This window comes from Impatiens glandulifera, chromosome 5 (genome assembly GCF_907164915.1).
Source record: "Impatiens glandulifera chromosome 5, dImpGla2.1, whole genome shotgun sequence".
Taxonomy (NCBI): Eukaryota; Viridiplantae; Streptophyta; class Magnoliopsida; order Ericales; family Balsaminaceae; genus Impatiens; species Impatiens glandulifera.
In genome coordinates, this window is record NC_061866.1 from 51,428,671 (window position 1) to 51,444,066 (window position 15,396).

General features: G+C 33.0%; 2 protein-coding genes across 2 annotated transcripts; one reads left to right on the top strand and one right to left on the bottom strand.

Annotated features, from left to right (window-relative positions):
- Positions 1-289: 289 nt before the first annotated feature.
- LOC124937406 (kinesin-like protein KIN-UB) lies at positions 290-12,512 on the top strand. The gene is made up of 19 exons (XM_047477669.1): positions 290-625; positions 1,668-1,768; positions 1,921-2,043; positions 3,021-3,206; positions 3,388-3,609; positions 3,700-3,856; positions 4,643-4,792; positions 5,295-5,383; positions 5,661-5,864; positions 6,045-6,167; positions 8,542-8,673; positions 8,777-8,908; positions 9,488-9,623; positions 9,715-9,807; positions 10,863-10,988; positions 11,086-11,211; positions 11,683-11,826; positions 11,908-12,054; positions 12,144-12,512. The coding sequence occupies exons 1-19, from the start codon at positions 469-471 to the stop codon at positions 12,302-12,304; spliced, it is 2,709 nt and encodes a 902-aa protein (XP_047333625.1). The 5' UTR covers positions 290-468; the 3' UTR covers positions 12,305-12,512.
- Positions 12,513-14,002: 1,490 nt separating this feature from the next.
- Positions 14,003-14,909, bottom strand: LOC124940250 (probable calcium-binding protein CML23). The gene has a single exon (XM_047480747.1). The coding sequence runs from the start codon at positions 14,822-14,824 to the stop codon at positions 14,174-14,176; it is 651 nt and encodes a 216-aa protein (XP_047336703.1). The 5' UTR covers positions 14,825-14,909; the 3' UTR covers positions 14,003-14,173.
- Between the last annotated feature and the right edge of the window lie 487 nt (positions 14,910-15,396).

The following is a 15,396-nucleotide window of genomic DNA, read 5'->3' on the forward strand; positions in this document are numbered from 1 at the left end:
AATAAGTTGATTTAAAGTCTTTAGTTAGCTTTATTCACAAAATATAATTATAATTTTTGTAATAAAAGATTCACTATTTTCTTTATAGAATAAATTTTGAATTAAATTGACAAGGCCCCGTCCAGTTAAGGGCAGTAAATATATTAGCGGCTTTGTAGGAGGCATATATAAAAGAAATGGCCCACTCCACCTTTGTCTCTTCCCCGCCAAAGCTCTCCTCACGGGTCCCACGTTCCAGCTCTCCCACTATTCTCTCTCAATTGCCGTGAAAGTGAAAAATCATGTCAATTCCATTACCTTTCTCTCTCTATCTCTCAATCTATCTCCATATCGTTCTTCATTCTTCCCTCTCATTCCGTTTTTGAAGCACAAAAAGTTACTAATCTGCCGCCATCAACACTTTTGATTCTATGTTTGTTGTAACTAGGAGGAAGATTATTTGAGGTTACGAACAAGAGAAGTGTAGATATGTCTTACAGGAACGGTGTTCAGAAAGGTACGACGAAGGTGGATAGTCCGATCTATGCTACTTCAAGTCTTAGGAACTCTTCCTCCTTTAAATCGAAGCCTGGAACTGCTATTCGACGGAGTAGTTCTTCATCTCTTGCTGGAGATACTAAATCCGGTTAGTAATCTTAACCTGTTCATGTTGATTTATTACTTTTGTTCTTTTGAAAATGTGATTATAGTTTTTGTTGATTGATGCGAGATCTATGTGATTATAGTTTAGGTTGAGCTGATTACTTTTATTCGGTAGAGGAACTCTTTGATTTTGTTTTGCCGACTGAATAGTGATTGTTTGTTCGTAACTTAGGGCTTGTTAATGTGATTGTTTTTGTTGCTCATTTCAGTGGCCTTTGATTTAGTATGAATAAATAGATGTTTATGTAATAGTTAATCAACTGCCTATTCACAAATTACGTTTCATTGATTGCTTGACTTTGGTGGTGAGCATCCATCAATAGCTGTGATTAGTGAATGATTCCTAACTGCTAATACTAAATGTTACTCATCTTAATACTTGTATAGGTAGTATGAAGTTGATTTGGGCTTAATGCTAGCATTCTTTCGGTTTTTCTAATGAACCGATTTGTCATGACCACGTTTTATTTTATTTTGTTAAGAAACCTCAAGGTTTTTTAGGGGAAGGAATTCACCACTTCCGAACATTACTTTGTTCAAATAATGTTATTTTGAAATTTGATTTATATTAAAAATAATAGTGCAATAGTACAAATTATTTAAATTAATATTCATTGAATATTTCTCCATCATAAATTACTTTATCTATAGGCATTATTGTATCAGGTTAGGGATGTTATATGATGACGGATTGTTTTGATCTTCAATTCTTATCAAACTTTCTCTAGGAAGTGTCTAAGAACATTATTGTTAGTCTTTCAGTTTTAATAATCTAATTGTTTCCACATGGAGGAGTAATTGGAATACTTCATCTATTTGTTCCACCTCCTAATAAAAACGATGATGAGAATTTCAGTTTTGAAGTTCATTTTGTTCCACCCCCTATTAATTTTTTATTGGAATGATACTTCACATTGTTACTTAGAAGAAAGTTTGTTTTAATTTACAAGTTACTCTCTAGCTTCATAATTTCCAGTTATTGAAGACATGTTGTAATTCATATATTCTTTTGTTACTTTGAACAGTCCCTGGTAGAGTACGAGTGGCAGTGAGGTTGAGACCTCGAAATTCTGAAGAACTGATAGAAGATGCAGATTTTGCAGATTGCGTGGAGTTGCAACCTGAGGTGCTTTTACGTCTGACATATCTATTGAGTTTTTAAAATTCTGTATTCTGTCATATGAGAGTTCAGAGTTGTTGCTTTGATCTGTATTATTCACATAGTACGTAGATTTTGATATACCCATTGTTTATTTATCTTTCCTCTTCTTGTTCTAGCTTAAGCGATTAAGACTTCGAAAAAACAACTGGGATTCTGATACGTACGAATTCGATGAAGTGCTCACTGAATATTCCTCTCAAAAGCGTGTCTACGAAGCTGTTGTAAAACCCGTTGTTGAGGTATTTATAGTATTACCTTTTCTCTTTCTTTTTGTTTTGAAAAAGGTCAACTTTTTCATTGACCGTTGTAAGCAATTATTCCCTACATAATTTTTTTTATGCTTTTGGCTTTTACATAGTTGTCAATAGCGCCCGTAGCGCTAGCTATAGCGAATAGCGCTAAATAGCGTATAGCGCTAAAACTTTTGGCTTTTAATGTTAAAATTATGGAGTCTTAATCTAAATTGTAGAATAGAAGAGTTATTCTAAATATGTTTGTTTGTAGTTGTTGTTGTACACAAATTTGTGTTAAACTCATTCAAGGTAGAACTCTAGTTTTTCTTATAAATAAGGCTGTAAACAATATGTCAAGAGGCTGGTTTATTTGATGTGGGCTGTTTGATAGACTCTGGTAGTTTTTCTTCTTCTCCACTCTTTATCTCCTTCCTCAGCACGGCTGTTGATGATGTTGTCCTTGCACTTCTCTCAACTCAACTGAGTTATTTCCTTTTGGCCAGAGAAGTGATGAAAAGTCTCCATGGATTAGGAGTTATTTGTAGGAGTCTAAAGTGTATAGTAGGAGTTATTTGTTTTTTGGCATTTTAGAAGTTGATGCAAGTTACCCTACCAAAGTAGCTCAGTGGTAAGAGCCGGCTTAAGAGATCAAGATGCCATGGGTTCGATTCCATCTAGAAGTCCTTTGAATGGAAGCGGGGAACCAGCTGTGGGATGTCATGCTAGTTCTCCTTATTTTCAAAAAATAAAATATAAATAATAATATTAGAAGTTGATGCAAGTTAGCACTCTAGCAAATCTCATTAAACAGTTTTTAAAAGTTTGTTGTATTTGATATTGTTTTCCATTGGTATACTTTGGTACTTCTCTTTTTCTCCATCTATCCTTTCTTCTCTCTCTCTCTCGCACACACACTTTTTCCACATCCTCTATTTTTCACATCTTCTTCTCATTCTGAAATTGCTTTTACTTTTGTTTTGTAGAGTGTTCTAGAAGGGTACAATGGGACTGTGATGGCTTATGGTCAAACTGGAACAGGGAAGACATATACCCTGGGGCAACTAGGTGAAGAAGATACTTCTTCTCGTGGTATCATGGTTCGCGCCATGGAGGATATTCTAGCAGATGTTTCTTTAGAGACCGATTCAGTCACAGTTTCATATTTCCAGGTTTGTCAGCTCCATGTTAATTACTTAGCTGCATTTGTGTACCATGTCTGGCAATTTTTTGGCGCCACTTGGTAGCGTCTATCTTATGGAAGTTATGGGTCCTATTGTTGGCGCCATGTTCTATAGTGTGATTAAGCTACAAGGTCCTCGTCTAACATTTAAAAAAATATATATTATGCAGCTGTATATGGAAACAATCCAAGACCTCTTGGATCCTGTAAATAACAATATTTCAATATTCGAAGATCCAAAGTCTGGTGATGTTTCTCTACCAGGTGCAACCCTTGTAGAAATTCATAACCAACAAAACTTTTTGGAGCTCCTACGAGTAGGGGAAGCTCATCGCTTTGCTGCTAATACAAAGATGAATACTGAATCTTCTCGCAGTCATGCTATCCTTATGGTGATCTATTTGTCCTTATTGCCTATGCATCACGTTATTTTCTATCATTTGATCGGCTATTTAAGAGGATCAATTTTAATTCGAGTACAGGTAAACATCAAGAAGTGTGTCTTGGAAAGAGATGCTGCTTTTCAAAACGAAAGTAATAAATATTCATACTCTGGCAAATCCTTAAAGCCACCTGTTATTAGGAAAGGAAAGCTTGTGCTTGTAGATCTTGCTGGTTCGGAGAGAATACATAAGTCAGGTGTGGATCCAAGTGTTAGTCATGTAATATCACAATATGCATCTTATTCACTTTTCTTCTAAGTCTTGAATTGTGTGCATGTCCAACAAGTTAATAGATTCAGCATTCACTCTGCTGGCTATGAAGGTTGAGTTATGTTCACATGTTGACTATCCATAGGAGACAATTCTTCAATAATATCTTTAGAATTGTTGGAGAGTTTTGCCATTGGAGATGGAACTGCCAATTGAGGAGTGACTTGTCTATTCTCCATCTATTTATATTATACTCTTTTAAGCATCCATTTTTCTAAAATTTCATGACCTGAGTGAACGTAACTTCACATTGCAGTCTATGTTGATATCATCTTATTGTCACTGTAGTGGTATGCTTGTCAAGCCACTGGCCTTTGGACATAACAATTGTATCAGATTATCTCTTGGTGAATTTGATCAGGATGACAGATGTGAAGATGGAGTTAATTTATTGTTTTATCCCAAGGGATATTAATGTAAAGTTGTTGATTTCAGTACATTTTGGACCACATGGTGTCACAATGTTAGCTCATGCTCTTGATACCATTTCATGCTGTGGGTCTTGTTGCAAGTGTGATGTTGTTTCTTGCCATAGCCAATTTAATTCTTAAAATTTTCAAAAAAGTTTGTTCTTTGTATAGTCTTCTATTTTTGTTTTATGTCTTTTGACAATTGAGGATATACTAGAAACTTCATTATGCTAAATTGTATACAAAATCTTGTGACCTCCCTAAATAGCTGTATGATACTTAGTAATTTCTAATTTTCGCAGGTAGTGAAGGACATACATTAGAGGAGACAAAATCTATAAACCTTTCCCTTAGTGCGCTAGGCAAGTGCATAAATGCCTTGGCAGAAAATAGTCTGCATGTACCTGTTCGAGACTCAAAGCTTACTAGGTTGCTTAAAGATTCTTTTGGAGGTAATACCTTTCTTTAAACCAAAGCTTTTTGATGAGTATGTATTTATTGTCTTGGAATTGTTTTGATGACATTGTATAAGATATCTTCATTGATATGTTTAAGATCAGATTTTGTATTGTTGTAATTTATTTTCCTTTTCTAATTATAATAACGTTGGGTGGTTGTGTATTGTTTTGCACATGTTTGAAATCCTTTGGAATATCTTCAATGATTGTTGGTTATTTGGAAACTAGTATTTTGTCACGATCAACATCACAATCACTTTTGAAAATTGTCAAAGTAAAAGTGTGATTTTGTTTCCATTTGTTATGGAAGTTGTGATTGAATTAGATGAAACTTTTTAGGTGAAAAGTGGATGAGAAAGTGATATTTTGATAAATATTTAGGTCAAGCTACAGAATTTTATTTTGATCAACCTTTTCTTGCAAACATGATTTAATTTGATTTTTGACAAAATGTTTTTTTTGTAACAAACACTATTTAACTGTTCATTTATTTCAGGCACAGCAAGGACTTCACTAATTGTAACCATTGGTCCCTCTCCCCGTCATCGAGCAGAGACAACAAGTACTATATTGTTTGGCCAAAGGGTAAGTAATTAAGTTTGAATTTCTACAACCAAACAAATCTACTCTTTAATTTGATGCTTAAAGGTGATAGATGTGTCTATATTGGCTATGATAAAGTTATTTCTTTAGGAAGATTGCTAGACAAATATTTTCTTGTGGAATATAATTTGTATCTCGCTGTCCTCTATATTATCGATTGTCAATATATCATGTTTGCAGAGATCTCAGCTAGGCTAGCATTAGTTAGACTGCTTTTGAAACTTAATGGGCTATATATTTATTTCATATTTGCCCACAGGCTATGAAGGTGGAAAACATGTTAAAAATTAAGGAGGAATTTGACTACAAAAGTTTATCTAGACGTCTGGAGATTCAACTTGACAAACTCAGTGAAGAAAATGAGAGGCAAAAGAAACTCGTTGAAGATGAAATTGAGAGAATGACTTTAGAAGCTGAAAGTCGAATATCTGAGGCTGAACAAAACTTTGCCGAGGCACTTGAGGTCAGTTGTCTTTAATATAGATTTATCATAAAAAGATAATGTCCCGAGCAAGCTCTCTTGCCATTAAGTATGAAGCTAAGTACTTCAATTTTTTTCTTGCATTATGTCACTAAATTGTACCTTGCTTTTTCCCTTTGTACTTCCATTTTCATGAATCCAGAAGTTTCTTTTGTTTTTCAGAGGGAGAGACTGAAATGTCAGATGGAATATATGGACTCCATTAAAAAGCTTGAGGAGAAGTGGGATCTGAATCAGAAAAAAATGGGCAAGAATGGTTTTGTCAATGGAAATCAGATTGGAGAGGTATCTAAATAAACTCTCTTATAATGAATAGTTCCATTCAACCCATATACTGATGGTTTTGGTCTTTCTCAAAGTGAAATATTGAGAATGTTGCATGCAGTATCACCACTTTGAAATGGTTTTGGAATGCTGACTTTAAGCTATGGCCTTTTTCATGGGTGTGTGAGATAGATAGTATTAAGACCAGATCCTTTGCAAGATATTGATATTGTTAACTGGGACCTAGACAATCCAGAACATTTGTAAAAATGTCTGATATCAATTTTTCATTGTTATTTCTGAGACCTAGACAAGATATTATAGTATTAGATGCATGTTTGCCATGTTTTACATGCCTGGATACAATTTTAGGAATATAAATGACATAATTTTCTAATATAAGTTGTAAGCATTATCATAGAAGAAATGAAGGTTCACTAATGCCATTCTATTGCAAGAATCAAATGCCCCACAACTTTAGAAACTTATGCACCATCATGTTCCAAATACATCCTTCTTGAATCTGTATTAGAGTGAATGCTTCTTTAAATTTTGGATTGAGAGCAAATTTGAATACTCAACGAGTAAAAAAACTGACATTCCAGAACAGCTATTTGTGCCATATCTTATGCATGAAAGCACATATCTAACTGAGTCAATCATAAACATGTCTGAATGGAAATGGTATACAAACTGAAAGGCGATCTAGATAGAACTCAGGTTTCTTGTCTATTTTAAAGATGTTGTTACTAAGTTTGACCACTTGAGAACATGAGTCAGATTGAAGCTTAAGAGAACAATCAGTTCATAAACTGAATTCTGCACTTGCTGAATAGTATTTCATTACTCAAATATGTAGCTAAAGTTTCATGTGGTTGCCTGCCTGACTGCGTAGCAGTGACTTCATGCAAGTCCTTGTCTAGTTCTTTCATAGTTTTTTTTTTTAAAGAGGCCAACTTTTTCATTAACATAAAAAGGAATGCAAGAAACGTTCAACCATTACAAAGTGGTGGAATGAGAATAAAAATAGAATAACAAAAAGAAGTACAAGGGAAAAGAAGGGCACTAAAAGATTAAATGGCAATAAGATAAAAAAATTCACATACTGTGCAAAATCCAGACTATGTGGTTCTTTCATAGTCTGTTGGTGAAGTCCACGAAAACTTGTTCAACAAGTTTCAAATAGTACATACGCTCAATAAAAGTAGTTAATGGAAAATTAGCTACTGCTCAAACAAACAGATAAGTTTCCCATCTTGCTTTTTTTTTTCTAATTTAAGAAGATAGTACAACCCCCCATAGTCATGCCAAATTTAACTTAGGGCATCTTAGTGGGAATCATGAGACCTTTGATCTCTTAAGCAAGATTCTTTCCACTTGAGCCACCCTAGTGGGTTCCATCTTGCTTGTATTTGCTCCATTGACCATTTGACTCACAAGAATGGGGAATTATTTTCAAGTAAAGTGAGAAACTTGTAGAAAATGAAATTATTGTATGTTGGTCAAGAATTTAGAGTCCCTTGATTTTTTGTTCTTGTAATTGAATTTTAAGCCAATTTGCAAGTTATATCCTTCTACATGCATTACAGGGAAACAAGGAAGACATGTGAAAATTAGTGTTGTTTACTGCCATGTATTTCACCCTTCTTCTGCTAACCCAACTAACCAAAATGCATATGGCCATGCAAGAGATTTGTTCTAGTTGGACTTTAGCAGGCACTATATCAAAAACATTGGAATAATCTATGTGCCACATCTCGGGATTTGACCCATTTTTTTAAGAAAGGTCAACTTCTCATTATAATAAAAAAAGGGGGAATGTGAGAACCGTTCTTATCACAAAGGCATTTTAGGAAAGAAAGACATTAGCTCAAAAATTAACAGAGATTATAGTCCAGTGAGATCGTAGAAATCCAATCCGTTGCATATCCCCTTCCTTTTGATTGAGGAGTTTGAAGGAGAAAACCATTGATACGCCCAAATGGTTATTTTTATTCCATGTTTGTAATTTTATCTGCATTTTAGAGCATAGGATCATTTTTTTTAGAAAAACATGTAGTTTTCTGTGTTTTTCTAAAAACCTGATTTTTTAGTTTATTTTTTTTTTTACCAAAATACCCTTGTTAATAAAATTGTAAAAAGACAAAAGAAGGATAATTTGGTCTTTTTATTGATGAATTGAGTGATTGGATAGTTGAAAGGAAAGGATATGTGATGAAAGTATTTTTTTTTAAATCAGTAAAACCCAAGATCAAACAAGCTCTTAGAGAAAATACACTCAACTTGACAAAATGTTATTTCATTGATATGAATTGTTTATGTAACTATCTCAGTCTAGCTATTTTATTCTCGTTTATTGTTTCAGAGAATTTATTATTATTTCTTTTGGTTACAGGGACACGTGGACTCTCTCTCTGAGGAAGTTTCTGAAATCAAAAGGTTACTTCAGAATGAAGTTAGTCTCAGAAAGGCTGCTGAGGAAGAGATTGACAAGCTAAAAAATCAATTAACGGATTCAACGTCAGATGTATGGTTTAACAATCAGAAGAATTCCAATAAAATATTTTGGTGGTTTTGTTTCTCATGAATCACAAATCGTGTCTTTATAGTATTGTTATTTGGTGTACTAGGCAGGTGGAAATGACTATGTTGGGAAACTTCAAAAGATGCTAGAAGATGAAAGATATCAAAAAGTTAAACTTGAACAAGAGCTGATGACATTACAGAGTCAGTTATCACAATTGACATTTGAAGCGGATCAGGCATGTAGTTTACTGAACTGGTTACCTTTCAATATGATATCACTGGTAGATTTAATATGTTTTTATTTTATGAGGAAGAAAAAGCCACAAGCTCGGAATTCTTGACATCAGTATCCATGGTAGAAGTGATCAAAATAGTTCATGTTAAATTGGTGGTTTCAGAAAAAATTAATGGTAGAGCTTTGGTGGATCTTCTGGATCCACTCTTATTGCATTAGAATCTCCTCAGGATCTAAGTAGAAGTAGAAGCTGTAGTACCCTTGGGCCTTGTTTGATCTAGAGATATTTGAATAACCATGTGGTTATTTCCAAATAATCTTGTTTGTTGTAGGTTACTGAAAATAAGTTGTTTGGGTAGATACATTAAATGTATAAATATACAATGAGAATATATACATTAAAGGGTATTTATGTATTTTGGTTGATGATTTGAATGATGTGATTGTTGATTGGAATGCGGTTTACTTGATATTAACTTCAAATGACCCACTTCAAATGGGAGGTAGATGGGATGGGATGGTTTGTGTAAAGTATCTTCTACTCATTCTTCCAGGCTATCTAATTAAGTAATATTCACAGGCTAGAGAGCGGCTTGATGGAGGTGGATGTGGGAATGTTTCTAATGGACCAGATTCTCTATCGCATGTTGCACAGTCACCTTTCAGAGAGGTGGCTAATGGACAAAGGACTCCCGTCAACAATCTTCATGAACAAGGTAATATTTCATCCTGAAATTGTATAATTACGTCTTACTCAAGTTCTTTATTTTAGTTTTCTTACATCTTTATTGTCTATGAGATTGACAGTTGGATTGCAAAAGATTTTGTCATTGCTCGAGTCAGAAGACCCTAATGTGCGGATTCATGCTGTAAAAGTGGTAGCCAATCTAGCAGCTGAAGGTGATTAAACTTTTTGCTTTCACGTGTCTGTTGTTCCATTGTCCATACTGTAAAGTGTGGATATGGTTATGCATCCTATCTTTGTTAGCCCTAAAGCATACACCTTTTGAAATAATCAAATTGAATCACTATAAGGGTAATATAGTCTTTAAGTACTTTTGAAACATTAGTTCCACGTTTTAAAGTCAACTTACATTTCAAGTACTTAAAAAATTCAGATATTTTCATTTGGTTTATTCAACATTTATTTGTCATACACTGTTTCCAAATGGATGTCTTAGACCTCTTAACAGTTGGTAAAAATTCTTGTTGTATGAATATGGAGACAAATAGCCAATGGTACTGTAGTTTGCTTTATGCATATCTAATTACTCCCTATTTTACACATTAACCAAACCCTAAACCACTTTCTCAATTCTAACTTCTATAATAACAGAGTCTGTCTGTTATAATCCCAAGTTAAAAGTATGGGCTTGATTTGGAAGTGGCTCTTCTGAAGTTGTTTCCGCGGCATGTGATTTTACTAAACATATATTAACATCATCTACAACAACCTGACGTTCATTAAAAGCAGCTTAAAAACACATATCTTAACATCAACATGAAAACAAAAGCAACTTGTAAAGTTGCTTTCTAAATTAGACCAATTACTTTTGGCAGATTGTTCCCCTTTCTCTTTTTTTCTTTTCTTTTTCAAAAAGGTCAACTTTTATTAAAAAGAGCGCAAGATGCGTTCAAACGTTACAAAAGGGAAGAAAAAAACTAAACAATAAATAAGAAAACAACGTAAGAATTTTAAATACCAATAAGATCGAAAAATTATCATCCCGTACAAGCCCCTCTTTTTCGGATTGAGGCGAACGCGTGTAACATAAATCTTTTGAGGCGCTCGTATCCATAAATTTCCCCCTTTCTCTTTTCTGATTACGGGTTTGTCAAGATCAGGCAATATCTGGAATCTTGGATGAAAAGTTAATCATTGATTTTTTAGTCTTGTATCAATTTTTGAATTTTTCTACCATAAGATTATTTTACTAACTGCTCAAAATATGCAGAACATAATCAGGAAAAGATTGTGGAAGCTGGTGGTCTTACTTCATTGTTGATGCTTCTGAGAAGCACAGAGGATGAAACTGTTCGCAGAGTAGCAGCAGGAGCTATTGCTAATCTTGCAATGAATGGTAGTTGTCTGCGTGAAAGCTCATTAATTTTCTTCTCTAGTGATGGCCTGCCTAGTTTTCTTCTTCTAACTTTTCATATTTGTAATGATGTAAACAGAGGTGAATCAGGAACTTATTATGGTCCATGGAGGGATTAGCTTGCTATCAAGCACCTCAGCAGAAGCTGAAGACCCTCAAACTTTGCGTATGGTTGCCGGAGCTATTGCTAATCTTTGTGGAAATGGTACGTTAATTCAATCCATTCTAGATCTCATAGAATCCTCTCCAATTGAAAAGTTATTGAATCAAAGAGTAATCACAAACAAAAGTTAACAACACTTCTGGATATTTTATTAAAAAATATGGGACTTGGCTAATTAATAGATGGAAGTGAATTTACATTGTCTTATTGTTCTTAAACACAAATTTACCCCAGCTCCTCATATAAAGTGCTTGTTACAAATTATTAATACCTTGATTATGCTGTGAATGAGGAAGAATAAGAGTGACAATAATAAGATGAAATAGGGTTAGAATATATTGAATTGTAATAGATTCATGTTAATTCTCAATTATTGTCATAACTTCCTTTTGCAAACACTTTATTTTTAAACCACTAACTAACTACTAACAGAATGAACATTGTTTAACCCTAACACTACTTATTCCATTTTTGTACGGGAGTTGTTTAGCTTTGTGTGGTGTTTGGTTTCAGACAAGTTACAAATGCGGCTGAGGTCCGAGGGTGGTATTAAGGCATTGTTACGAATGGTAAGGTGTAGGCATCCTGATGTGTTATCACAAGTTGCGCGTGGAATTGCAAATTTTGCCAAGTGTGAATCCCGAATATCTACACACGGTCAGTACACTTAGACAATGGTTGTTTCTTCTATCTATTTAATGTTACATGTCTGATTTTTGTTTTTATATATATATATAGGGAATAATAATAATAATAATAATAAAGTAGTGAAGTCACTGTTGATTGAAGACGGTGCACTCCCATGGATAGTACAAAATGCAAATAGTGAAGCATCGTTGATCAGGCGCCACACCGAGCTAGCTCTTTGTCACTTGGCTCAACACGGTAATAATAATATATGATTTGTTTTGTTAGAGTTGTAGTAGTAGTTTACAAAGCTTACATATTTTGAAATGAAATAATTGAAAAAACAGAAGTGAATGCAAAAGACATGATAAGAGGAGGTGCGCTTTGGGAACTGGTTAGAATTTCACGGGATTGTTCACGAGAGGATGTAAGGACACTTGCTTATCGAACCCTAAATTCGAGTCCGACTTTCCAGTCTGAACTACGAAGACTGAGGATAGAAGTTTAGGATTAAAAACCGATGAAGTGGGCTGGCTTTGTAAGTTATGGTAATTTTGTGGGTGGTGTATGTATTAGTTTTATATGAAGAAACTGATGAAGGAAGAAGAAGAAGCAGCTATCTGTTATTAATTAATTAAAAGCGTTTTTGTATGTAGTATTTAACAGATAAAATTTTAAATCATTCTTCTGGTAATTCTTTTGTTAGAAACTGTTAATTCTTGCTATTATTATTATTATTATTATTATATTTTATTTTTGATATGAATAGTTATAGAATATTCGTTTGGCACGCAGTAACTTTATGTTTATGTCTAATTCCTTGCTGGATGGTTTTATAGAATTTTGATTTTTGTTGTTGTAATTAATTAGGTTTATACCGGGGTGTTTTTAGTATGACCTTTTCAAGTTATGACTAAGGAAAAAAAAGCAAAATGAAATATTATTGCTATTAATAATGAGTAACATTTTCAGCTTAAATTAATTTATTATTTTGATTAAGAATTATTTTTTATTAAATTAAATTGAAGTTACATATATAAAAAAAAATTAGTAAATAATAAATTAATATTTATAAAATTAGATGTTAAATTGTATGAAAAATTTATAAATTGAAATCGAATGAATGAAAGTGTAAGACCATATCCTAAATATGGTCGAAATAAATGAAAAGTCATACTAATCGTTAGACTATCTTTTTATCAAAGGTCAGTTTAAAATATAAAAAATAATTTCATATTCAATAATGATAAATCGATAATAATAATAGTGTCTCTTAATTAGGTATGAACATCTAACCACTCAACAACAATTGAAAGTATTATTCAAATTAAAAAAATATGAGTTAAAAATAAATAAAATATTGAATCGAGCAAAGTGCAACAAGTCATATTATATGAGTGATAGACTATTGTTTTGATTTCATCCATTTATTATTATGTTTTTAAATTAGAGTTTATTTACTGTATTAATGTAGGATATATATATATATATATATAGATATATATTTTGTAGAGGTCAATTTAGACAGCGCGTAACGAGGGATAATGTAAAATTATAAAATACTAGACAGAGACAGACAAACAGAGTAAGTTATTTAAACATATAAAATATAATTATGTAAGTACCTTGACATTTTGATAGAAATGGATGAGTATTGAATTAAATAAACCGAAAGCCTCACGACTGATTGTTTTAGGTTTTGTTTCACGAAGATAAAAGGGTTATATTTACTAAATTGAGATTTATTTAACTTTTACTATTTGAAAATTTATTATTTATGTATTATTTATAATTAAATAAAATATTAATATAACTAATTTAACTATTCAATTTTAACTAATTAATTTTTTTTAAACCATATTTAAACCCTTTAATTAGTCAAATGAATTATTTATAAAAATAATGAGCATCAATTTACGTTTTATTTTATTTCATTTATAAAATATATTTTGATCAAATAATATATTTACAAATATTAAATAAAATGATTTGGAAAAATAAGGTAACCAGTATCATTCTCATCCAATCACAATGGGATTTCCTTTTCCGTTGTCATTCTCCTCTTATAAATTTATAATATTTTGTTTCAAAAATCCATTTGTCAATTTTATTTTCCAGTAATAATCAAATTTAGATCATTTATTTATTTATTTATTGAAATCACAATCTTAATTTACAAAGCTTCAAATAAAAAAATAAATAAATCACATAAAATTATTTAACATTAAAAAACAAATAATTCCTCACAAAAATATTTACAGTCATGAAAATACTCATTCTCAATCTGAACCTGTAACTGTAACTATCAGACATCTATGGAAGAAAGAAGAAGATGGTGATGAAGAAGAAGAAGAGTTGGCTCAATTCAATGAATCAATCAAACAGAAGAAGAAGTAGACATGATCATCATCATGGATTTGAATTCATGGAAATCAACGAATCCATCTCCATCTTTATCAACACTTCGTATCATCTTCTTACATTCCTTCATCCCGCATTCCTCAAACCCTAGCCTCTCCAATACCTTCCTAAGTTCACCTGCCGATATATAACCGTCTTCGTCTTCATCGAACACCAGAAACGCATCCACAAGGATTTCCTCCTCTTCCTCATTATTAGATTTCGCCACCACCACCACCGCACTCATGAACTCGTCCAAATCGATAGATCCGTCTCCGTTTCGATCCACTTGTTTGAATATTCCAATTGCATCTTCTTCGGCTGTTGATTTCTGCTCTCCGATGATGTTCAACACAGCTTCAAGGAGTTCGGCTGGTGAGATTTTGCCGTCTCCGTTTGCGTCGAAGAATTTGAAAACTTGTTTAAGTTGATGGGAGATTTCCATGGAGGAGAAAGGAGATCTAGAAGAAGAATCGAAGAAACGGTTTCTCGATTTCCTTTTCTTCTTCCGCTGCTTGATGATATTCGCTTCTTCTTTGTTGTGAGAGTGAAACAGTTGGTTTAGAATCTTCTTAGATAACCTATGCAGTGAGCTGCCTATGCTCGGAGTCCTACCACCATCTGACATGCTGTTCGTGTGTGACTGTGTGTTTGTGTGTGTGAGAGAGAAAGAAAGAGAGCGGATGTCGCGAGGAAGAAGAAGAGACAAATATAATGATGGAGAAATAAGAAATTAACGGTTCAAATCATTTAAAATTTCCAAGTTGGAATTTTACAAAATTAAATTATATTTATATATATAAAAGAAAGTAAATTCTTAATTTTACGTATGAGAAGAGACGTGACTCTGTTTGGATATGGCTTTGTTATATTACAGCTGACGTCGTCTCAATCCTCAGCCCACAGAGATCTTATTTATAGATAAGGAACAACTAATTCTATGGGTTGCTCTAAAACTGTAGAAATAATTATTTATAAATAAATAAATGATATTTTTATTTCTTAAAATATAGATTATATGAATTTGCCTGGAATGATTGGCGTCATCCCAAATCCTGATAATTGTCTGCGGAATTTGTATCATCCTCAAAGGATAGTTTCCCAAACTAACTTTGTTTGGCGTTCACTTTCCCAAACTAATCTAGTTTGTTCATTCATTCCCAAACTAACCTAGTTTACTATTCAAACTCAATTTTTTTA

Bases quoted from the DNA above. Each gene is read 5' to 3' on its own strand.
- LOC124937406 (XM_047477669.1), top strand. From the start codon at position 469: ATGTCTTACAGGAACGGTGTTCAGAAAGGTACGACGAAGGTGGATAGT. The intron at 3,207-3,387 runs GTTTGTCAGCTC...TATATTATGCAG, and splicing joins TCACAGTTTCATATTTCCAG to CTGTATATGGAAACAATCCA. The intron at 3,610-3,699 runs GTGATCTATTTG...ATTCGAGTACAG, and splicing joins GCAGTCATGCTATCCTTATG to GTAAACATCAAGAAGTGTGT.
- LOC124940250 (XM_047480747.1), bottom strand. From the start codon at position 14,824: ATGTCAGATGGTGGTAGGACTCCGAGCATAGGCAGCTCACTGCATAGG.